We start from the raw sequence: 24461 nt of genomic DNA on the forward strand, positions 1-24461 counted from the left end.
GGGATAGACTCAAAGTCATATTTTGGTTCCCGTGGATTTGGTTTCATTTTCCTCAGCTTCAGCTTGAACTTGCATATGAGTAGTTGGTGGTCTATTGCACAATCAGCACCTGGCCTAGTTTTCACAGCTGATATGGAGCTTCTCCAGCGGTTTTTTCCGCAGTTGTAATCGATCTGATTCCTATGCATACCACCAGGTGAAATCCATGTGTATAACCTGCATTTATGTTTCTTATAAAATTTATTTGCAAAATTCAATAATTCTATCTCCAGCTTCATTTCTGTCACCGAGTCCATGTTGCCTTCCAGTCACCGATTATTATCAATGTGTCTTTATTGTATGTTTGATTGATCTCCGACTGTAAAAGATGTAGAAATCACCTATTTCCTCTTCTTTGGCTCTGGTTGTTGGTGCATATATCTGAATGATATGGTATTCACTGGACTTCCTTGTATGTGTATGAATATTATCCTGTCACTCACAATATTGTACTTCAAGATGGATCTAGAAATGACTTTTTTTAACTATGAAATCAATTCCATTTTTTCTCACCTTTTCATCTCCAGAGTAAGATATCATATGATGATCTGACTCAAAATGCCCCATGCTGGTCCATCTCATCGCATCAATGCCTAGTATGTCAATATTTATGTGTTCCATTTCTTTCTTAGCAATGTCCAAATTTCCTACATTCATGGTTACTCTGATATGGTATTATCATTCCATTTAAGACATTCAAATATACAAATTTTAACTATTCTACAATGATGGTCAATAATAACAAATTTAACAGGTATATCATAGCATCTCCTTATAATAAAATTAAATGGGGAAGAACTGTTTAATGCAAACTGAATGCTGATTCTGCCAGACATGTAGAAGAGTAAATCTTCCAAATTACATACTCGGGAATACTGCCTTCTTACTTATCATTCAATTCTCCCTGTTGTTGTTGTTATGTGCCGTCGAGTCGCCTGCAACTCACAGTGACCCTATGTACAACAGCCCTAACCTCTGCTCTGTCCTGTGCCAATCTCACTGTCTCCGACACACCCATATCAATTACCCCAGTATCTGAATCAATCCACCTCCTAGGGGCCTTCCCCTCCTGCACCTGCCCCGCACCCTCCCAAGCATCATGTCCTTCTCCAAGGACTGGTCTCTCCTTACAAAATGACCAAAGTATGTCAGACAAAGCCTCAGAATCCTTGCCTCCAAGGAGCAGCCCGGTTTATCCCTATCCAGGATCAATCTGTTTTCTTAGCAGTCCATGGTACATTCAATACTCTCCTCCAGCACCACAGCTCAAAGGCATCAATTCTCCTTCAATCCTTCCTAGTCATTGTCCAACTCTCTGACGCATAACAAGTGACTGCAAAGATCATGGCCTGTATCAGATGCACCTTAGTCTCCAGAGAGACACCACTGCTCTTCAGTACTTTAGAGACGTCACTACTACTTAACATTATATCTTGGACTACATAAAAATTACTTAACACAATGTACATATTGTAAAATAGAAAATGACAAGTAAGACATCATCAAAGCTAAAACCATCTGTTTATAAATTATGATTTAAGTCACATTCAGAGAGAAAAAATATGTAATTATATATATGTGTGTGTGTGTGTGTGTGTGTGTGTGTGTGTATTTTCATAGAATTTAGTTACTTCACCATTTCTTCTCTTCGTTTTGGTTTCTCAATGTTCTAGAGTAATTTTCAAAATTTCTTCTGACATTCATTTTGTTTTCTTTCTCCCCTGTTTTTGTAATGACGTTTTGCTTTCTTCCTGCATGATATACTCAATGTCATCCCATAGCTCACCTTGTGTTCGATCATTAGTGTTCAAAGGTCCAGATCTATTCTTGAGATGATTTTCACGTTCGGGTGGGAGAGACTCAAGGACATGTTTTGGGTTTTGTGGCTTTTTCTTCAGCTTCAGTTCGAACTCGCACACAACTATCTACCGGTCTGTTTCACAGTGAGCACCTGGCCTGCTTCCGACTGGTGATATGGAGATCCTCCAACAAGTCTTTTCACAGATGTAATCAATCTGATTCCTGTGTAGTCTACCAGGTGAGATCCACGTGTATAGCTGCCATTTGTATTTTTTTTAAAAAAAGGTATTTGCAATGAATAAATCACTGATTGTACAAAAGTCAAGTATTCGGTCTCCAGCCTCAATTCTGTCACCAAGTTCATAACTTCCGACTTCCAGTCCTTTCTTTATTCTCAACTTTTGTGTTTCAGTCATTAACTATTAATGAATCAGCATTGCACGTTTGATCAATTTCTGACTATAAAAGTTGGTTGTCATTGGGTACTTGAGTCGGAACTGACCCATAGTTGACCCTCCAAGTGGGTTTTCAGAAGCAGTTAACTGCACAGGAATTGCCTGTTCTCCTTCTACAAAGAAGCTGTTGGATTCAAATTGCGTGCCTCTGGGATTTCAGCAGAGCTTCTTGCCACTAGGCCATCCAAAAATTTTTCATTTTTAACTTCAATTAAAGGTATATATATAAAATGAATAACAGTTGTATTAACAGGCTTTCCTCGTACGTGCATAGAGAGTAATCTCTTTTTCTTTATTAATTTCAATGAACATCTACAGAGATTTTGGATTTCCATTCATTTATTGTTGCACTTTTCTCCCCACCCACCCTACCCTTACCCCCCAGTTCGCTCTTCTCCTTGAAAAGCAAAAGAAAAACCTCCTTCATTGGTATACAATCCCCTCGCACACCCCCACAGCCCCACCCCGAGTATACTCCACTCTGCAACCCTCATTCCAGACTCTTATGATAATCATAATGACCTAAAATACATTTGTTACTTTTAAACTATTCTTTCCCTCATCGGCTTCAATGCAGTAAACATAATTTATCCAGTTATTCTCAGTCTTACCTGCACCCTGAGGTCAGCCTCATTCTACAACAGTGGCACCAGGCAGTATTTGTCCTTTTGTGACGGAGATATTTCACTCAGCATAATGTCCTACAGGGTCACCCATTTTGCATAATATTGCATGAGTTCCTTGTTTTTCAATGTAGTGTAGTATTCCATTGTGTGACTATATCAGAGCTTCTCTATCCATTCGTTGATGGGCACTTACGTTGTTTCCAACTCCTTGCCATTGTGAACAAAGCTGTGATAAACATGGATGTGTATATATCTGGTTGGATGTCGGTTATGGTCTCTTTAGGGTATATTCCCATTAGCAGAATTGCTGGTGCATGGAGAGTATTCTATTGCTCTACTGTACTTCAGGATGGATCCTAAAATGGTCTTTTTGATTATTGGAGAAGTTGGACTTTATGAAGAATAGATCAAGATTGGAGGAAGACTCATCAATAGCCTGTGTTATATGCAGATGAAACAACCCTACTGGCTAAAAGTGAAGGCTTAGAGTACTTGCTGGAGAAGCTCAAAGACAATTCAAAAACCAAATATGGGTAACATATCAAGGAATCAAAAATCCTCACCAAGAGGCCAACAGGCAGCATCATGATAGACAGAGAAAAGACTGAAGTTATCAATGATTTAATTTACTTGTATCTACAATTTCCTTAGCCTCTTGGGACTAGGAATCATAAGATGCCTCACATCAGTAAAATCTGCTGTCAGAGACCTCTCCAAAGTGCTAAAGAGCAATGATGTCCGTTTAAAGACATTGTATCTAAACCATGGGGTTTTTTAGTATGCAAAATTGAATCATGACTAAGGAAGATAGAAGAGAAGAAAGAAAAACTGATGCCTTTGACCTCTGGTTTTGGAGAAGAGCACTGAATACCCCATGGCCTACTTAAAAGAATGAACCTGTCTTGGAGAGAGTGTAATCAAGGTGTTCCTTGGGGGCCAGGATGGTGAAATGTTAGCTCACATTCTTTGGGCATACTGTTAGGAGTGGCCAGTCCTTGGAGAAAGATATCATGCTTGAAAATGTCAGCATTAACAGAGAAAGACCCTTAAGAAGATGGATTTATATAGTGCCTCCAACAATGGACTCAAGTATAGTGGAGACAGAAAAGAATGGGGTGAGGCTCAAATCTGTTGTTCATAGGCTGTTCTATGAGTTGCAGTCGATTTAATGGCACACAACAACAAGAAGCAGGCAGTTATTGTGTCATTTTGTTACCAATCACAATGTTGCTTTCTAGTGTTCAGAGCCAGTGATCTGAAGTCTCTTCATCTAACTTCTAAGAACATTCTGGTTGTGTTTTTCTTCAAACTGATTTGCTTTGTCTTTTGACAGTTCAGATTACATTCACTATTCTTCATCAGAAGATCAATTTTTCTATTCATTACTAGCCTCTTATATTATCTAACTTCATATGCATACAAAGTAACTAAAAAGACCAGTGCTTGGATCAGACACATCTTAACCATCAAAATAAATTCAAGCTTTTAAAAACTTTAAACAACTATTTTATAACTTATTTTCCCAACACAATTTTCTTTAAATTTTATTTTATACTAGTTTACATACAAAGTTCATATATATTCACAACTGTTATGTTTATATCTTGACTGCTGTTTGCATAAATGTTGACTGCTGATTCAAGAAGAATAAAATCACTAACAACTTCAGTATGTTGTTGTTTGTTATCAAGTCAGAAACAACTTATAGCTGAGGCAGTTAATTGCACAGGAGGAGAATACCCATCCTTCTCCCACAAAGCAGCTGGTGGATTCAAACTGTATGCCTTCTAGACTGCAGTGCAATTTCTTACCACTAAGCCACTAGACTGCCTTAAGAGTTGTTTTTGTGTTGTTTTTTTTAAAAATCTTTAATTTAGCAGTTTGTCAAGAAGTTTGCTAAGATGTAGACTACACCTTGTGAAATAATTTCACAAAGGTATATTTCCATTTTCCCCCTGCTTCTGAGCCTTTGTGCAACATTTCACTTCTATTTCACGTCTCAATTTATTTTGTCATTGCAATAATAATTAATTACCCTTTAAAGATCTTAAAAACATTAAAAATATATAACATATGCCCATATAGGTACTCTTTTTTAATTTGTTATTCATCTTTTTAATATAATCATTATTTGTGGAATCAAGAGTTTTTCTCCATTGCTGGAGAAATCATTAAGCCTTTTAATCAATGCTTGACAATTACTAAGTTTTCTGTTGTAGCTTTTGGGAGCAGGCTCTATCCTCCTGCCTTGTGTGAACAATGGATAAAGTCCCATCTAATACTATTGAGTGGTTTGTTCCTTGGCTCAGGTATCTCCACAAACATATGTAATAGCGTGTGCAATTTTCTCTTCACTGGTATTCTACTTGGTGTATCCTCCACTTGTTAGCCAACTCAGACTCTGAGTTCTGTTTCTTTTACTAAGAAAATTTGACAAGATATGTATTGCATCTGCAGCCTAAAATCTAACAGGAGTACACTGGGGTGAATTTTTTGACCCAAGTATTTTCCATTTGTCAAGGACAACTGTGTTTTGCTATCAGTTAATGTCTGTAGGACCCTTATTCCCATATATTTTTAAGGGTTTTTATTATCATTATTATTAGTATTTCAGACACTGCTGCTTTAGTTGTGTGCTGATCAGTCAGAATCAACTCATAGATGATCCTCCATCAGTTTTTCAGAGACTATAAATTGCATGGGAGGAAACTGCCCATCTTTCCCCTACAGAACAACTTGAAGATCTGAACTGCATACATTCGGGGTAGCACTTTAACTCCTTACCACTAGGCTCCCAGAGCTGGGAGAATTCAATTTAACTGGTGGTTGCCATTATATTTTAATTTTTAAAACTAGCAATTTGAATTATTTTATTAAAAGAAACAAACAAATAAAACAACAAAAAAGCATCTCTTTTTCCTTGCTACTGTAATTTCTGTATATAGAGTACATGTTACACTAAATGCCAAATGTGACATAGTGAGTCTTACACAACGAGAACTTCAGGTGAAAAGACAGAGAAGTTGGCTGTATCTAATATTTGTGAATCAAGTATTAAGATTTGATATGTATTTTTAGGCTGCCTCTTTCCTCCATATTTCAAGAAAGAAGGTCTGTCCCTTTGGGGACGAAACTTTCTAATAAATCTATCTTTACCACTTTATCTTTAAAAAAAAAAGGAATTGATATATATTTTTAAACACTGTCTCTTGCACCATAACTGAGTCAGTTCCAGTTCCGAGGCTGTAAATCACATGAGAGGAGACTGCCCAACGAGTGGATTCAAACTGGTAGAGAATTTTGGCCTTTGGATTAGAAATGCAAATTTCTACTGTCTAAGACATCAGAGAAGTCAAACAGGTAAGCCTATTTGAACTTATTTCTATATAAGGAGTCCTTAATTTAAGTAAAAAATTATGATTCTCTTAAAAAAAGAACCCTAAGTGCTATTACATAATACACCAACATTATTTTAAAAAAAAAATTTAAAATGATGTTTACTTATAATACCTTCTGTTGCCATGCCCCAACTTCCCATCTTCTGCCTCACCCCAAGAGTAAACTTCTCCTTCTGAAGAAAGGGCAAGACAATGTTTTCCTCCTGAGTTCACTGCTACTTTCTTAATAAACACATGCTGAATGGATTCAAGCAATGTTGGGGTAGATACAGACTCCGTCCCTCCAATTCCTAGTCTGCCCCCTGCACCGTATCCAGTGGCATACAGCTAAAAGAAGAGAAAGAATATAAACATCAGATTACCTACATACCTCTATGCTAAGTAATTTATAAAGTTAATGAGTGGTTTAGACATTTTTAATCACAGGAAAATAAAACTTAAATGAAAAACTATGGGAATGATTAAGCCTATAAATGTGTTTATCAAAGCTATGAAGAGGAAAGAAACATACTAGAAATCTCAAATTTATGAAAGGTATTTTGAAAGTAAGATCTTTTCTCCACAAAAAGAATTAGTGTTTTTAGAAGACCACTTATAATACAAAATGCTATTTTTTAAAAAATCCTTGGCAATTAATAAACACAGAACCATCCATGTATATAAAAATTACAGATATATTTAATATTTCAGCAAGCTAACACATAAATCACATGATTAAACATTCAGTTGTTAAACACACTAATTTCTTTTTACTTGAGATGAGTAGTTACTTTGGACCATAAAACATCTTTATTTTTTAAAAAAAAAATTAAAAAGCGGATCAGAGGGTTTTTCAAATACCTGGGCAAACTATAAATCAGTAAAGTGTAATTTTGTTAACATTTTCAAAAAAATTTTTTAACACTAGCACAGTGGTAAGAAACAAATGTTTGTGAAGAAACAGAGATGATGAAATGAAAAATAAACAAACTAAATTAAAATTTTAAAAAACAAAGGAAAAAAAAAAAGAAACAGAGATGAAATACTCGGGCAGCTCTAAGCCACATTTACTGTGAGAATGAAGACCCTCTCAGAACCAGACTGTCGACATCCCTCTGAAGGGCTGCACCATCACTGTGAAAGGTCCAAAAGAAATCTTGTGGAGGGACCTCAATCACATCATCTTAGGGCTTAGTCTCCTCAGAAAGGGAAAAGGCTTCACATTGATATATGGTAGGGGAACAGAAAGGAATTTGCTATGGTTTGCAGCTAAGTACAGAACATGATTACAGGTTTTACACTAGGCTTTCCTTACAAGATGAGGTCCCTGTACTCATTTCCTCATCAACCTTATAATTCAATAGAGAGGGTCTCTGGTTCAAATGCAAAACTTCTCAGGTGAAAATTACATTTGGAGGCTTTGCTTAAGACCCAGTGTTACTGGTTCATTATCACAGCCCAGAAAGATAATTCTTGAAGGAAATGACATTGAGCTTGTATCAAATTCAGCTCCTCTGATTCAACCAGCAAGCTACAACAGTTAAAAATAAGGACATCCAAAATTTTCTGGATAATATCTCTATGTCTCAAAAACAAAACAAAACCTCTTCAGATAGATAAATAAACCTGAAATGCTAGCTTCCACTAGCAAACACTGTAAGATGCTAAGGAAGCACTAGAATGGCTCCACAGGGTGTGGCAGGTGAATGGTCAAACGTAAACAGACTCTTCATATGAAGGTAAAGCTTCCAAGTGTAACCATAAATAAAAAATGAGAATAACCCAATAGAGAAAATTGTCTTCCTCACTCTTAACATTAAAAGCAAGGAGAGGGAAACAGTCCTGATTCTGAAGCCATCTTCCTATTGATTTTCTGTTTGAACTGTTGACAGGGGTCTAAAATTCTCCAGCAGAGGACTTGATTTACAATGTGACAGGTTGGTAGCAGCAGTACATAAATTCTCTTTGGAGAGTAATTTCAAACTACCTTCAAAGGATTCCTAAAAATAATTTTCTAAGTTAAATAATCAGCTCATTGTTTGTAAAAATAACACAAAAAAAGGCAGCACTTTAAATGAAAACAAGAAGAAATGTTCGACCGTTTTGTTGAAAGAAGAATGACTGAAAATATGCCCAAATAATAAAAGATTATAAAATCAGATGGATTAACAATTTAAGTTAAAAATTTGTATAACAAAAAAAAAAATTTGCATAACAGAGCATGATACAAACCTAAAGAAAAATTAATGACTGGATTATCAACCTGAAAGAAGTATCCGAAATACAGCAAAGAAAAATAACAAGGTGCATGTGGGGCCTGTACAGCAGTGTGGAAACAGATGGAGGGAACAACCCTGAGCCTGATGAGCACAGTCCAGAGTGAATGGAGAGTGAATGGAGACTCGGCGGTTGTTGAGGATGTGACTGGAAGAGTGAACTTTTCTCAGAGGAAACTGGACAAAGATATGATCATAGAACTATTCAAGGATCTATGCTCATTTGTTCAACAGGATAATGATGGACTGAAGCTTTCCATTGTCTCTTAGTCCCTTCCTGCTAGGATCTGAATTCAGTGTCATAGAGCATGAGCACAGGACTCAGAACAAGTGCATGAAAAAGAGCCTCAATGTACACAAAAAGAATAAACAAAAGAAATGTGAAGAAGACAGTCAATATGAAAAATCTACTGGAATAAATCCTTGTATACTAAGCATGGAAAATCTTTCAAGGATCTTAACATCTAAATATCAATTCAGCTCTCCTATTGAATACAAAACTCATCAATGTAAGGAATGTGGTGGAAAAAATCATTTCAATAAACTACTTTTGTAAACAAATTCTTATTTGAACAGAGTCACATATATTCTTAGATATTCTCACTTCTTGTTTTGTGCAAAACCAGCTGTTAGCTGGGATATCCTATGAAACCACAGCACTAAACTTGTAAATAAAAAACTCAAATTTCATAAGATGTCTGGTTATATATAAAGAGCCTCAGCAGTTAACTTTTACTTTGTTGCTGTCGAAAACTTACCTATCCCAGAACTTTTGATAATTCAACTTATAACAGGTACACAACTTACACAGCTATGCCATCCAACTCTTCATCAATATGACTTTCCCAGCACTATAAACTAAAACCCAGTGTTCTATAACCAACAGCTAGCTCCTATTCTACTGCTCCTTCCCACTCCTGGTAACTCTGATCTCTCTATGCATTTGCCTGTTCTGAACATTTTACATATGTGAGATCATATCTGTCTTTTTTATAATTGATTTATTTCATAGCTTCATTTGCCATGAGCCCAGAAAAATGAACAGTGTTCAGTTACGATTACTGAATATGCTGATTAAAAAGTCTATGAAGAATCTTAATCAAAAGAGAACAGAATTTCATCTTGGTATAAAACAAAAACTTTTATAGTCATGGAAGCTAGATGAACTCTCAAAACTATAGGTGAGCTAATCCTTAAATAAAAGATGTTCCTACATACACCAAAAAGCCCAAAATCTTCCACAATCAAAAACAAATGATAAACTGGAAAAAATATGTCAACACATAGGACAATGATCTCATTTCCTTAATATACAAAGGCCTCTTACAAATCAGTTCTAAAAGACCATTGGAACACTGGCAAAGATCAAGCAATTCACAGAAAAGACTGAAATGGCTATGAACTCATGAAAACACATCAACCTAAGTAAAAAATTTTTTTCTAACCAGAAAGGGAACTTTTAAAATACTATAGCCAAAGCACGGGGAAGAATTCAAAATACTAAAGAGTTGAATAGAAGATTTCAAAAGGCAGCACGGGATGACAAAGCAAAATATTGCAATGAAATGTGCAAGGAGTTGGAGTCAGAAAACCAAAAGGGCCGAACTCGCTCAGCATATCTTAAGCTCAAGGAATTGAAGAACAAATTCAAACCTCGAGTTGCTATAATCAAGGATGCTTTCGGCAGAATATTAAATGATCCAGGAAGTATTAAAAGAAGATGGAAAGAATATACTGAGTCACTGTATCGAAAGGAATTGGAAGACACAGAAGAATTTCATGAAACAACATATGAGCAAGAGCCTATGGTGATGAAAGAAGAAGTTCAGACTGCTTTGAAGGAAATGGCAAAAAATAAGGCTCCAGGAATAGATGATATACCAATTGACATATTTCAGTTAACAGATGCTGCCCTGGATGTGCTCACCAAGTTGTGCCAAGAAATCTGGAGAACGACCACTTGGCCAACTGACTGGAAGAGATCGATATTTGTTCCTATCCCAAAGAAAGGTGACCCAACAGAATGTGAAAACTATAGAACAATCTCACTGATTTCACATGCAAGCAAGATGTTACTGAAGATTATCCAAAAACGACCGGAACAGCACATCAACAGAGAACTACCAGAAGTCCAGGCTGGGTTTAGAAGGGGTCGTGGTACTAGAGATATTGTAGCTGATGTTAGATGGATCTTGGCTGAAAGCAGGGAATACCAGAGGAATGTCTATCTGTGTTTCATTGACTATGCAAAGGCATTTGACTGTGTAGATCATAACAAACTATGGCTGACGCTGAGAAGAATGGGAATCCCAGAACACTTGATCATTCTAATGTGAAACTTAAACTTGGACCAGGGGGTAGTCGTCAGAACAGAGCAAGGAAACACTGCATGGTTCAAAATTGGGAAGGGCGTACGCCAGGGATGCATCCTATGTCCATACCTTTTCAACCTATATGCAGAACAGATTATCCGGGAGGCTGGGCTCTATGAGGAGAAATGTGGGGTCAAGATTGGTGAACGATTTATCAACAACCTGCGTTACGCGGTTGACACAACCCTGCTTGCTGAAACTGAAGAGGACCTGAAGCGCCTGCTGCAGAGTGTCAAGGACTGCGGCCTACAATATGGATTGAGGCTCAATGTCAAGAAGACAAGGATTCTCACTACTGGAACAATTGGCAGCATCAGGATGGATGGTGAAGAGATTGAGATTGTACACAGCTTTAGTTTGCTTGGCTCTGTAGTCAACAGTCTTGGCACCAGCAGCCAGGAAATTAAAAGGCGCACTGCCATGGGAAAGTCTGCTGTTAGGGACCTCTCCAAAGTACTGAAGAGCAATGCTGTCTCTCTGGAGACTAAGGTGCGTCTGATACAGGCTATAGTCTTCGCAATCACTTGTTATGCATCAGAGAGTTGGACAATGACCAAGGAGAATTGATGCCTTTGAGCTGTGGTGCTGGAGAAGAGTATTGAGAATACCATGGACTGCTAGGAAAACAAACAGATTTGTCCTGGAAAGGGTTAAACCGGGTGGCTCCTTGGAGGCAAGGATTCTGAGGCTCCGTCTAACATACTTTGGACATGTTGTGAGGAGAGACCAGTCCTTGGAGAGGGACATCATGCTTGGGAGGGTGGAGGGACAGCGCAGGAGAGGAAGGCCCTCTATGAGGTGGATTGATTCAGTGACTGGGATAATTGGGATGGGAGTGTCAGAGACGGTGCGATTGGCACAGGACAGAGCGGAGTTTAGGGCTGTTGTGCATAGTGTCGCTATGAGTCGCAAGCGACTCGACGGCACATAACAACAACAACAACATTATCATCCAAAGTCTAGAAGGAGCTCTTTTGGAACTGTGATTATCGCTCCTCAAAGCCAGTAGGTTTGGTGGGTGTAATCCATACAGAAGTGGACCCCACATCATACTCCAGTGAGCAGCCTGGGGATTCAAACAGCTGACCTTTTGCTCAGCCACCCAGCATTTAGCCACTGAGCTAACAGGACTCCTACACATAACTTAGCCATTTATTTGAGTGAAAATATCAATATGCATAACAGTCTCTATATTATGCCACTCCTTTGTGAAAATAACTGTGAAAACACCAGGTGTTTCAGAGTAAAGGAGATTGCCAGAACTAATTAAACAAAAACAACAAAAAACAAATGTTCCCTAAAGTTGTCTAAAAGCCTAACAACTATTTGGCCTACTTAGTAAAGAATGACTGGCTTGAGCACGATGCTCTTTTAAGAACTATTTGTATAGGATCATACAGCAATTTGAAATAAGAGACTGGTAACTCAGCAGGCAGCAAATTCAGGTAAGTGGGGAGGAAAATTAAGAAAAAATTAGTGAGAATGGTCGGTTGCAAAATTTCAAGCATGCAATTGTCAATGTCCCTGAGGTGCAGTGACTTCTATCTAACTGCAGTTGTGTGCTGTTGAGTCAGAACTGACTCACAGCTGAACCTCCAATGGGTTTTTCAGAGGCAGTAAATTTCACAAGAGTAGAATGTCTATCCTTTTTCCCTAGAGTAGATTCAAAGCATGTGCCTTTGAGTTGGCAGCATAACTCCTTATTCACTAGGCTACCAGATTATCCGACTATCAGAAAAACTGTCATTTTTTGACAATAAGTATCCAGAGCTGGTGCTCAGTTCAGTTTTCATGAGATGTCAAACCTCACTTCATCAAGTGCTGGAAACGCCCTATTCTACCAGCAAGCCACCTGCATGAACGTTCTCAGCTTTTTATGCTATGTGAACTAGGAAATCCACTGTACCATCTCCTACCAGTGTCTTGCCAATTTTCTGCCATTGCTTTTCTGCTGCTACTTCAAGCTGTCCCCCATGATATGTAGTATTAATGCTTTCTGACGCCTGGGTCAATGAGGTCCCAGCACAAGGACCCAGAATCCAAAAGATTTCCTATTACCTATCCTACTGGGCTAAAAACAAGCCACCCAAAACAGAAGGGGGCTATCTCATTAACACCAAGAATAAGAATAAGAAATGAAATACATCTTCTGGAGATACCTGGAAAGACCTGAAAACAGTCTTCAAAATAAATATTTCATGAAGAACTGAGGCCTCAGTTCAACAGTCATATTACCATAGGAGCAAGACAGGATGTGTATCTTTGCCAATATAGCCCTGAGATGACAGTAGCTTTATGAAAAGTTTGTGCTGAAGAGCCCAGCTAACTGCACCCAAAGTCTTGATCAAGAGAGACTGTGTGTAATGCGGGCTGCTTTAAATTAAGTTTTAAATCATTAAATAGGTAAGTTACACAGTACCAACTCAGAAAAAGAACGTGTCAGACAAAAGGAGTATTCATGATTCTCTGTCTCTTACTGACTGTTGCCTCCACTGGACATGTTGAGTTAAAAAACTGCATGAGAGGGGGGAGCTCTGGTGGCCTAGTGGCAAGAAGCTGCACTGCAATCCCAGAGGAACACGGTTCGAATCCACTAGATGCTCTGCCGGAGAAGGAGGCGCAATATCCTCCTGTACCAGTCAGATCTGATTTAACGGTACACGCACACAAAAAAAAAAAAAAATAAATAAAAAAAAAAATTAAAAAAAAAAACTGCATGAGGAGGGGAGGCCCAATTTTCTCCCTTGGAGTTGCTGGTGAATTGGAACTGTCAGGGAGACATGGTCTTTGATTTAGCAGTACAACTCTCTACAGACCAGGCCATCAGAGCTCTCTTCATTTTGTGAAACAATTTCCCCAAAATTCGAACTAAACTTTTACCAAGTAACCGACTGAAAATACCTAAAACTCATTTTAACCAGGCTAGGTTTATCCTAAAAATAAAGGTTGTTTAATATGAAACCATTAACAAAAAATATTTCAAGAACTAAAGAGTGACATAAGTCAACATCCATTCATGAAAAGAAAAGGAAGAGAAATTCCCTAATGTGATAAAAATCATGTACCAACACTCCATGGCAAAAGTTGTAAAAATATTCAGTGTGTTCTTCACCATCTAAATCAAGACAAAGAACATGCCATGTTCTACTCCACAGTCTTACTCAGCATTGAAAGCTCTCTTCTGCTTCCAAAGAAGTGAAAGAGACAGAAGACAGGAGGACTAAGAAGGAATGAAGAAAATGAATTTACCCAGGAAATGTTATAGTGAAAAACGTAACATAAGGTCACTGAATATTTACTGAGATCATGTTAGAAAAAGAAGAATAATTAAGGTTACTGAACATAAGTCAATATACAAACATCAATTTATGTACACCAACAGTAATGCATTTTTTAATAAAAGATGCCATTATTAATTGTACATACTAGAGCAATGGGGGTAGGTGTGTCAGAGTCAGTGAGAGTGGCTCAGGACAGGACAGGCTTCAGAGCTGCTGTACAAAGGGTCGCTATGAGCAGCAGGCAACTCGATGGCACCTAACAACCACCACCATTATTAACAGCAAACCAAAAGGAATACATGTAATAAATAATATGCAAATAAAAATTATGTCTTTGTATGTATGTTGTACTTTAAAGTTACAAAATATATCTAAAGATCACACACATACAAAATTTACAAATTTAACTGATTCAAGCATATCACAAGCACTATTACTCTTATTCTGATAAAAAGTCCTTATTTATATGATAATTATATTTATATGATAATTTATATGATAATATCAGCCTCTCAATTGTAATAGCAATGTGACAAACAAAAAAAAATATACCCTCACCTTTCCATCAGCTGTCACAGCAAAAAGAGTCTGTTCTCCTCCAATTAGCTGCACTGGTCTGAGAGTTGCAAGGGCTTCACATGGAGTAGGGACTTTAACTTTGGCACCTTCAATGCCTCCAAGCTGCCCCCTATGGTTATGGCCCCATCCATAAATGGTGCCACTGCCCCCAGCAGAGAGTGTCCAGTCATCTGGTCGCCTACAACAAGCATCAGGAAAACATGGGATATGAGAAGGAAATGTGTAAAACACTTGTCTCATACATACCATCATTTCTTGTTTCTTTCCTAACTACCTGTTCATCCACTGCACCAGCTGTTCATCTTGCTCTCTCTTAAAAATATCATGACTTTCATGGAGAATATCGAGGTTTTCACTGTCTGCCATTAACTCACGAATTTTCTTAGCCACCTAGATAACAAAATTGTGAGGTTATAAATCACTTACTCATCTCCCCAAGAATAATACATACATAATATTAATACAAAAAAAAATCCCTGCCTGGATGAAAATATGAAGGAAATACGCCTTTAACACTATGATTTCATGGTTAGGAAAGAAAAACAATGAGCTCATATTAAGTCTAAAATACTAAAAATTGTCCAGATGGTACTGATTCTGTTGCTTTACATTATTAAAAATAAGCTTTAGTCTTTAGTATTATTTTACCCATTTTCAACCATGTTTATTTTTTATATCATTCCCTAGCAAGACAAATGTCTGTTTCATAATATTAGCCCTTTCATTTTTCATTTTATCATAATAAAGAAAACATATTTTGCATACTAGAAAGGATTCCAAAGTAAGGTGCTCTACCTCCTCCAGAAATAGGCGAGGCAATGACATCCTTTTATCCAGGGCGACGGCAACTCGGGAAGCCATGCAGTACCTTCTGAACCAAGCCCATTTGTGCGTCTCAGCACAGCAAGGAAGAGTGTCTAGTTCCAAGTCACAAGCAAGAGCTACCAGTACCTACAGTCACCCAAAATTAAAACACAGGAACATTTAAAATACAGCCACCATGCCACTTGACCCACACAGCATGCAAGACAAATTATCATCACTGGAGCGACCACAGGGCTCTGTGGGTTCCTCATCCAAGAGTCCTGGTTCTGTACTGAGTCATGTGCCTCCATGAGTGATAAGAATTGTCCTATAGAAGCCAGGTCTAGTGAGATACTTAATACACAGGACTTCAGATCTGAAGATGGCTATAATACTTACTGCCAAAGCCAACTAACAAGATGATCTGTGCATCACAAAATACACAATATTTCTTGACATTTGTATATTTGACACCAGCAGTACCTTTATGTCTGCCATCAGTGAGATCTAAGGGCTAGCCTTCCTATGGATTGACTCTCTGACAGCTGGCTCTTTATCACTTCAAACAAAATTCAAGTGTTACCTTAAAGAACGGGCTATGAAGTAGCTGTTTTCCACCTCTCACAATAGGATCCTCATATTCAAACTGCCTCTGTAAAGCTTCTGGAAGGCCTTTCACCAAAGCAGCCAGAGCACTGCCTGTAAAACTCTAAGAAAACAACAAGACTGTTTCCCTGGGCAAATGCTTAAAGGTGAGCCATGAGATAAAGCCTTGAAGGAAGAAAAGGGTAAAAGATAAGAAAAGATAAAAGGATTCATAAAAATGGGAATTACAGGGAAGAAATGGGAAAGTACAATTATACTATGAGTGTTGTAAATAACGTTATCAAATTAAATGGTATGAATGGCTGAATGCAAACCAATTTACTTTTGTAAAATTTCACTCAAATCATAATGAAAAATAAATTTCTGTTAAAGGAATTCAAATGCACAGCAAGTGGGTTTCTACAATGATCCAAATGTATATGAGTTTGTTGTCTCTCTGAGTCAGTTGTTTATTATGTATTACATTCTATATACACATATATTCATTCTCTTACAGGGAGCTCTGGGAGAATATATAGCTATGGTATTAGCTGAAAGGACACATCTCTCTGGTAGTTCGAATCCACTAGCTACTCGGCAGAGAAATATGGGCAATATCCTCCCTCCTTTAAGTATTCACCAATATCCTAAAATAGGCAAAAAAATAAATAAATAAATAAATAAAATAAAATCTAAAAAAGATAGGATGATCGGGAATAAGGGGAGTGTGAAAATTCATTTACATTATGCTTGGTTTTGATATCCATTCCTTGGTAACCATTCAAACTCTCTTTCTCACCTGCCTCTGCCTCCTGATCTGGTGCCTATGGTTGAAATCCTGTAGTCTTTTATTAAATAGCTTACTCAGCAAAAGAAAAGTGATGTGAGAAGTTAGACAAACTGTAAAGGAATAATAAACACATCCTATGTTCACAACGACCAACACAGTAATTTTTTTGAAAGCAAAACCCAGCATAAAAACAGTTTTCAACACAAAACAGAAAAGAACAAAATTAAAAATATGTCAGCACAAAGTTGAATTCAGTATATATAGAAACACAAATGCTTCCTTATGTATAAAGGAAACCTCCCAGTTCTTTTTAGTGACTCAGAAGTATCAACTATTAAAGCAACAACTCATTCTCAAAAAGGCAAAATACTAGAAGGTTAAAGAAAAGGTCCATACCAAAGCTCTTGCTTCTCCATCATTATCACCAAGTAGCCTGCTTATGTTAATGGACTGTCCAAATTCAGTGGTGAGCAGCTTCCTCAATCTTTGAAGGGCCCACATTCTATGACCGGCAGCTGAGATGAGCAGACAGAAAATTATTGAAAGTTTAAACACCTTCTCAACTAGTAGGGCATATATAAGATAAAGTGCCATTTACCTAAGGCACTCAGTTGTGCACATGCAGCGAGGGAGGCTGCCAGGCGAGGGACAATGCTCCTGTGCGAGGCAAGGTTCAGTCGGAAGTCAAGTAGACAGGTTACCAGGTCCATGGATGGACAGGAGAGGATGCAGCGATCAGAAAGAAGGTCTTTTGGACCTTTGAATAAATCCATATAAATTTCTCCATGAATGACAAAGTGAGGATGACAAGCTTAATGCAGAGTTAAAAATCCTCCTAATTAATAGTGGTTCCTTCATTCATTTAGAATGCCTCTATAGCACTGTCATTTCTAAGTCACATTTACAATCCACTTTAAACTCACATTTTAACTTTAAAACAAATGGCTACAGAATTGCAACTAACCCTTTCCACATAATGAAGCTGGACTGCTATTCTAACAGCCATACAACAGAAGCAATGCTGTAATTATGATTTTCACCTTTCCTTAGCAAGTCCTTTGGTAGAGTTTATTCTCATGGCAACAAGAGAACATGGACAACAGAGTACTAAATGAAAAACCTCTGTCCTGCCACACTGGTGGGGTAATGGTTTAAACTAAAGCTCACATTTCTTTACCTGCAGCAGGCATGATAGGATAGACAGTGAAGCGCCAGCCCCATCCATTCACAGACCCATCACTGATGAACTTCCACTTCAACTCATCCCCTGGGATCCGCAGCTCACTGGACCAGTCAGACCATTCACGGCCTGGTTCAGAGAGACATGCTCTGGATTAGATCGACACAGAACACATTCTTTTTCCTCTCTCTCTCTCCCACATACACATCCACTCACAGATACAAAGTAAAATAGCTCTCTTCAGGTCTAAAAGAGAAGTTCCTCTGGTCCAAGGACTCCTATGTCTGAGTTTACCATGACACCCACTCTTAGTCAATCAAATTCTAGCATATCTCATTCCTTCCACAACCACCCTCTACAACCCAGCTTGGTGTAAGCACTAGGGATGTGCAGAAAGCAGTCATCACTCACAGAAGTGAGCACTGCAGCCATCACGTTGTGTTCAAGCCCAAAGGAGAGCCAGTAACATTCAGGTTAGGAGCTGCAAGAATAGTTATAGGGACAATGTCTGATCTAGGAATTATCCAGGCAACAAGACTCCTTCCAAGTACTCCTCACAAATAGAGTCCAAGGACCTATGCAGCATGAAGCATAGCTAGAAACAGTCCATCCTAGAGAACCACCCAGCTTCAGAGGGAGAAGTGGGATGGAGGGGCTTCCTGTTAGAAGCACAAAAACGACACTGAATGACACACTGACTATGACCATCCTACCAGGAAAACAGTGCTCCTTCAGGACCACAGTAATTTTATCCAAAGGTTTACACCAAGGGTTTAGATAAATAATGTTTTATAAAAGTTATTGATATACAGTCATTTCTAAGGTCTAGTAAAGATTTCATGTTACACTGACAGAGATTTTATTATACAACCCAGTAAGTCTAAAATACTGATCATCTGGCCCTTTACAAAAGAAATTTGCTGAAGCCAGTTTGTGACAAGGATCAGCAAAAAATTATTTCTACTGGCTATGCCAATGCTCTATTAACCATAAACACAGAATAATTGTTCCATGTGGAACCCAACCCCCAGCAAAACCACTTAAAAAGTACTGTATGTCAGTCTTAAGAGCGGACAAGCTCTGGTGTCCCCACACGATCTGGCAGTATTCTCCAGAACTGTTTGGTGGAGGCTGGTCCTTGTGGGATGTTCTGCTCCCAAAATGACCAGCTGCCAAATATCTCAGTCACAAAAGGACAAATATTGCATAATGACACCGTTACAAAACAGGACTGACATTGATGTTGGGGGGGGCACTAAGAAAAGAGGGGATAAATAATGTAGCACTGAAAGAGATGAGGGAAGAGAACTGCTTAAACAGAATATATGATTAGGTGTTCTTTGAACAACAGTCCAGAATAAGAGCTGCATAGTAAAGTGGACTGGGGGGGTGGGGATGGTGGGGAACTGTAGAACAGTGAGAATTTTTTTTTTCAAAGAGAAAAGGGTACTAGGAGGGGAGAGGTGGGCAGGGAGGAAAATGTGCAACAATGAATGAATGGAAATCCATGCTCTCCATAAACTTTCACTAAAATCTCAATTGAAAAAAAGAGAACACTCAGGGACACTCAGTTGGGGTATGGTGCTGACAGCACTGGGATAATGATCTTTTTTATTTTTAAAGTGTACAGGTAAGTGATCAATATAATATACTGTACTTGAGAGCTAAGCATCTGACCATACCGTCCTTAAGGCTAAAAAAATTAAAGTCGAATATTATCTCACTAGTGTCTGAGGGCAAAGACACCAAGCACAGTTTGTCCTTCTACTGTATCACCTGATCGCACTGAGACAATCCTGTTGACACCATCCATCACAGTGAGTGGGTCATGGCGCCGTTCTGTGGAACACTGTCGGTCAAACTCTACCCTGAGTCCTTCTGCACCTGGAGAACAAACAAGCACACAAGGTGGTGACTAGACTAAGTCTCTACCAACACCATCAGAGATTCTTAAAGACTGCATTTCACCAAGCTGCAAAAATGACCTTAAGACTATGTTTGTAGCTAATAAAATGCAGGTAGAAAGGAATAAGACAAAAATAGCAAGACCTTAGTTTACCTCCTGCTCTAAACCTGTCATACACTGCTATTGTTAGGTGCTATCAAGCTGGCTATAACTCACAGCAGTCCTATGAACAACAGATTGGAAGCCTGCTCTATCTTGTACCATCCTCACAATGTCCACCATGCTCAGAAGTCCACTGTAGTAGTCACTATGTTAATCTATCTTATTGAGGGTCTTCTTCACTTTATCTGACCCTCTACTTTTCCAAGTATGATCTCTTTATATGTTATTGTGTACCACTGTGTCAGAACCAACCCAAGCTGACTTTCCAGTGGGTTTTCAGAGGGAGTTAATTGCATGGGTGATACTACCTATCTTTTTTCCCCAAAAGCAGCTGCTGGATTCAAGTTGCACACCTTTGGGTTGTCAGTGCAGCTTTTGCACTATGCAGCCAGAGCTCCCTACAATACAGACAGGGTTACTCCTGCTAAGTGCAAGGCTTTGTATAATTTGTGCAATTTGCTTCGTACTCTCACTTCTGGATAAATGTTCCTTTTGTAGGCTTCTCTTATTTTAATACAGTAAGAAAAACTCAGACAAAGAGAGAATGGTCATACAACTGGAAATACGTAATCACTCTCACTGAATTGTACATGAAGAAATGTACACAAATGTTGACTTTGTGTGTTTTGTCTATAATCTTAACAAAAATAGAAAAATACTTCACAAAGGAAATGATCAATAATGAATTTATATTATAAATTATAAAAGTATAGCAGGGTTACTATCAAGTTACTCTGAATAAAAAAAATACTAAAGCAGAGGTAAAGAACAAAGTCCAACTTTTAATTGAAGGAAACTTTACAGAAAGATAAGAACCACTTTCATAAATAAAAATATCTCACATTTTACAATTACCCCTTAGGATAACTGGCATGAAATACAACATCTACAAATAAGAATGATACTGACCGAACAGGATGCTCCTGATACTTAAAGCATGGAAGTGGTTTTGAAATGGCATAATGTGTAGAAGAGAGAAGAATTTTAAATCCCCTAAAAGATGAGATTTCCTTGAAGAGACTGTCATGGAATTATAGGTATCAAAGACAATTCAGGTGAAGGTTCAGAAGGAAAAAAACTGAACACCAGAGAAAGCACAGATGATGAAAAGCAGTGGTAGAGAAAAAGCAGCAGCAGAACCACAGAGATTGGCATTGAGATGGAGACTAGCACAAGACAGCACAGAGTCCAATCCACAGAGCAAGAGAACTAAGGATCTTCAGGCAGGAGGCTTACTGGAGAGTGGAGTACATTTCAGCACTTGATGGAGCGAGACTTGACAGCCAATGGAGCTAGAAAGCTGCATGCCTTTATAAGTCAAGGCTTACTAGCTTACTAGTCTGAGTGAAGTAACTCTGAGTATTTATTCATAGACTGCAAGAGCACATGGCATCTGCTAGAGCAAGAAAGAGGCAGGGTTAGCCTCTTCAAAGCCAAGAAGTTTGGGAAGTGGAGCCCACACTTTATGGGGTCTCAAGTATGGAATGGCTTCTGGGTTATAGATTCATAGGTTTCAAACACATATACTGGATGACTGTCAACTCTGTTCTAGAGTGTAGGGCTATTAAGATAGAGTAAAAGACTGCAGCCTGCTGGAACCAATAAGGTGGAATCACCTGTCAGTAGGACAAGTAGAATGGGGCTATTCAAAACTGGAGGAAGAGGGATGGTCTCTCAGCGAGCTTGGAAGATGGCACTGAAGGCCAACACCAAGAAGCTCCCCAGCTGAGCACAGAGAACACAGTAAAAATCCATAGCTGGAAGAGCACAGCTACTTCCCAGATGGTCTCAGAGAACAGAGGATTGTTTTCAAGAACTAAGAGCTAATGTAAACTGCTCTGTGATACCTGACTTGCTTGGTGTTGGTTAGTCTCACATTTCCTCCAATTTTATCTCATGAGAGAAAAGAATTGAGGAAAGTTTTCCAAGAATGGGGGTGGGAAGATACGGGGGAAATAAATTTAGTACCACCAGTCAGAACGCTGACCCTTCATCATCAAATGAAGAGTGCATACTTTTGTACTCAAGTCCTTGGGAAGCAACTTGACCCCAAGGAAGGCCAAGACATACGGAGATTTTCAACGAAGAAGGAAGGGCCCACAATCTTCAAGAAACAAGAACTTAGGTAATTACCCAACTTGGGAGGGACTGGAGAGCATTATGCTGAGTGAACTCAGTCCCACAATGATAAATATTGTATAAAACCATTATTGTGGAATGAGCATAAGGATCCAAGAGGGGTGAGAGAGAGTGGAAGCAGAAGGATGAGGATGTGCAGGGGGTGGGGATTAATCATGAAGTTAATCAATTTGCGGTACAAACTGATGGCGAGGGGTGAAGGAAGTGGAAAAATTTGTTCTTGAAAACAGTGTATTCGAATTTTGCAAATAAACTAGTAGAAAATTTTTTTAAAAAAGAAAGAAACAAGAACTTTCAATCCATCTGTTTGTTGTTGGGCATTTGGGCTGTTTCTACTTTCTTGCTATTGTGAGTAATGCTACTAGCAACATAAGTGTACATGTCTCCATTCATGTCTCAGTTCTAATTTCCTTGGGATAGTCCTAGAAGAGGAAGAGATGGGTCATATGGGATTTCTATGTTCAGATTTTTGAGGAAATGCAAAATGTCTTCCATAGTGGCTATGCTATTTCCCAGTAGGGCTTTGTACTATAATTTTTCCAATTCCAGTTAGGGTTCTAAATCTCCAAATTTTAAATCAAGTCTGTTCCAGTTACACTTCATTGAGCTGGTTCAATATGTTCAAACCCCTGGTGCAAATGCTTAAAGGGTCTTTTTGTTCCCATGTGGTATATTCACAGATGGAATATTATGCAAGACTAAGAACAGCAATTTTGTAAAATGCTACATAACCATAGGAAAATCTAGAGAGCATTATGCTGAGCGAAATTACTCAGTCACACAAGGAAAAATACTACATAAGAACACTAATGTGAAGATAGGAGGATAACTGAACAAAATTTGTATGAATGTTCAACAGAGGAAGAGAAGAGAAACAGAAAAAGGGGGAAATTACTAGCATAGCAGATGTGAGTGGGCCACGGTGTGGTGAAGGAAAATAGGAAAGATTCAATGCGAACTTGAAAGACAGGATGATAAAAGACATAAATAGCAAATAATTATATTCTTGTTCTGTGCCATCGAGTTGCTTGTGACTCATAGTGACCCTATGTACAAAGAGCCCTAAAACCTACTCTATTCTGTGCCAATCTTATTTATTGTCTCCGACACACCTACCCGCATTACCGCAGTCACTGAATCAATCCATCTCATTGAGGGTCTTCCTCCCTTGCACTATCCCTCCACCCTCCCAAGCATGACATCACTCTCCAAGGACTGACCCCTCCTTGCAACACGTCCAAAGAAAGTATGTCAGAAAAAGCCTCAGAATCCTTGCCTCCAAGGAGCAGTCTTGATTTCACCCTCTCCAGGATGAACTTGCTTGTTCTCGTAGCAGTCCATTTAATACTCTCTTCTCTAGCACCACAGCTCAAAGGCATCAATTCTTTTATCATCCTTACTCATTGTCTAGCTTTCCGATGCATAGCAAGTAACTGCAGACCATGGCTTCTATCAGGTGCACCTTTATCACCAGACTGACATCACTGCTCTTCAGTACTTCGGAGAGGTCTCTGATAGCAGAATTTCCCATTGCAATTTGTCTTTTAATTCCCTGAATGCTGGTAACAAAAATGTTGATTGTAGACCAAGCAAACTAAAACTGTTAACAATCTCAATCTCTTCATTATCCATCATAATACTGCCAATCGGTGGTGAGAATCTTTGTTTTCTTGATGTTGAGCTTCTATCCATATTGAAAGCTGCAGTCCTTGATGTTCTGCAGCAAGTGTTTCAGGTCCACCTCAGTTTCAGCAGTGTTGTGTCATCCACATAATGCAGATTGTTTGATGAGTCTACCTCCAATCTTGGTATGACATTTCTCCTCAAAGAGCCCACCTTCTCAGATAATCTGTTCCACATTTAGACTAAAAAGATATGAAGATAGGACACATCCATGGCGCAAACCCTTCCCAATTTTGAATCATGCAGTGTTTCCTTGCTCTGTTCTGACGACTGCCTCCTGGTCCAAGTATAGGTTTCAGATAAGCACAATCAAATGCTCTAGGATTCCTATTCTCAGAGTCAGTCTCAATTTGATGAGATATACAGAATCAAATGCCTTTGCGTAGTCAATGAAACACAGATAAAAG

The 24461-nt window shown here is 38.5% G+C and overlaps 1 protein-coding gene across 1 annotated transcript in view; it reads right to left on the reverse strand.

Moving 5' to 3' along the window:
- The window catches only part of HERC2 (HECT and RLD domain containing E3 ubiquitin protein ligase 2), a 439756-nt gene that overhangs the window by 53387 nt on the left and 361908 nt on the right, over positions 1-24461 (reverse strand). Inside the window, exons 70-78 of the mRNA XM_006898588.1 lie at positions 19941-20048; positions 18162-18293; positions 17583-17741; positions 17381-17499; positions 16193-16318; positions 15601-15756; positions 15080-15195; positions 14785-14983; positions 6431-6645 (exon numbers count right to left, since the gene is read on the reverse strand). Of these exons, the coding sequence (XP_006898650.1) occupies positions 6431-6645; positions 14785-14983; positions 15080-15195; positions 15601-15756; positions 16193-16318; positions 17381-17499; positions 17583-17741; positions 18162-18293; positions 19941-20048 (1330 nt within the window). The remainder of the gene's footprint in view (positions 1-6430; positions 6646-14784; positions 14984-15079; positions 15196-15600; positions 15757-16192; positions 16319-17380; positions 17500-17582; positions 17742-18161; positions 18294-19940; positions 20049-24461) is intronic.

This window comes from Elephantulus edwardii, unplaced genomic scaffold (assembly GCF_000299155.1).
Source record: "Elephantulus edwardii isolate Elephantulus edwardi_28Jun2011 unplaced genomic scaffold, EleEdw1.0 scaffold00234, whole genome shotgun sequence".
Lineage (NCBI taxonomy): Eukaryota > Metazoa > Chordata > Mammalia > Macroscelidea > Macroscelididae > Elephantulus > Elephantulus edwardii.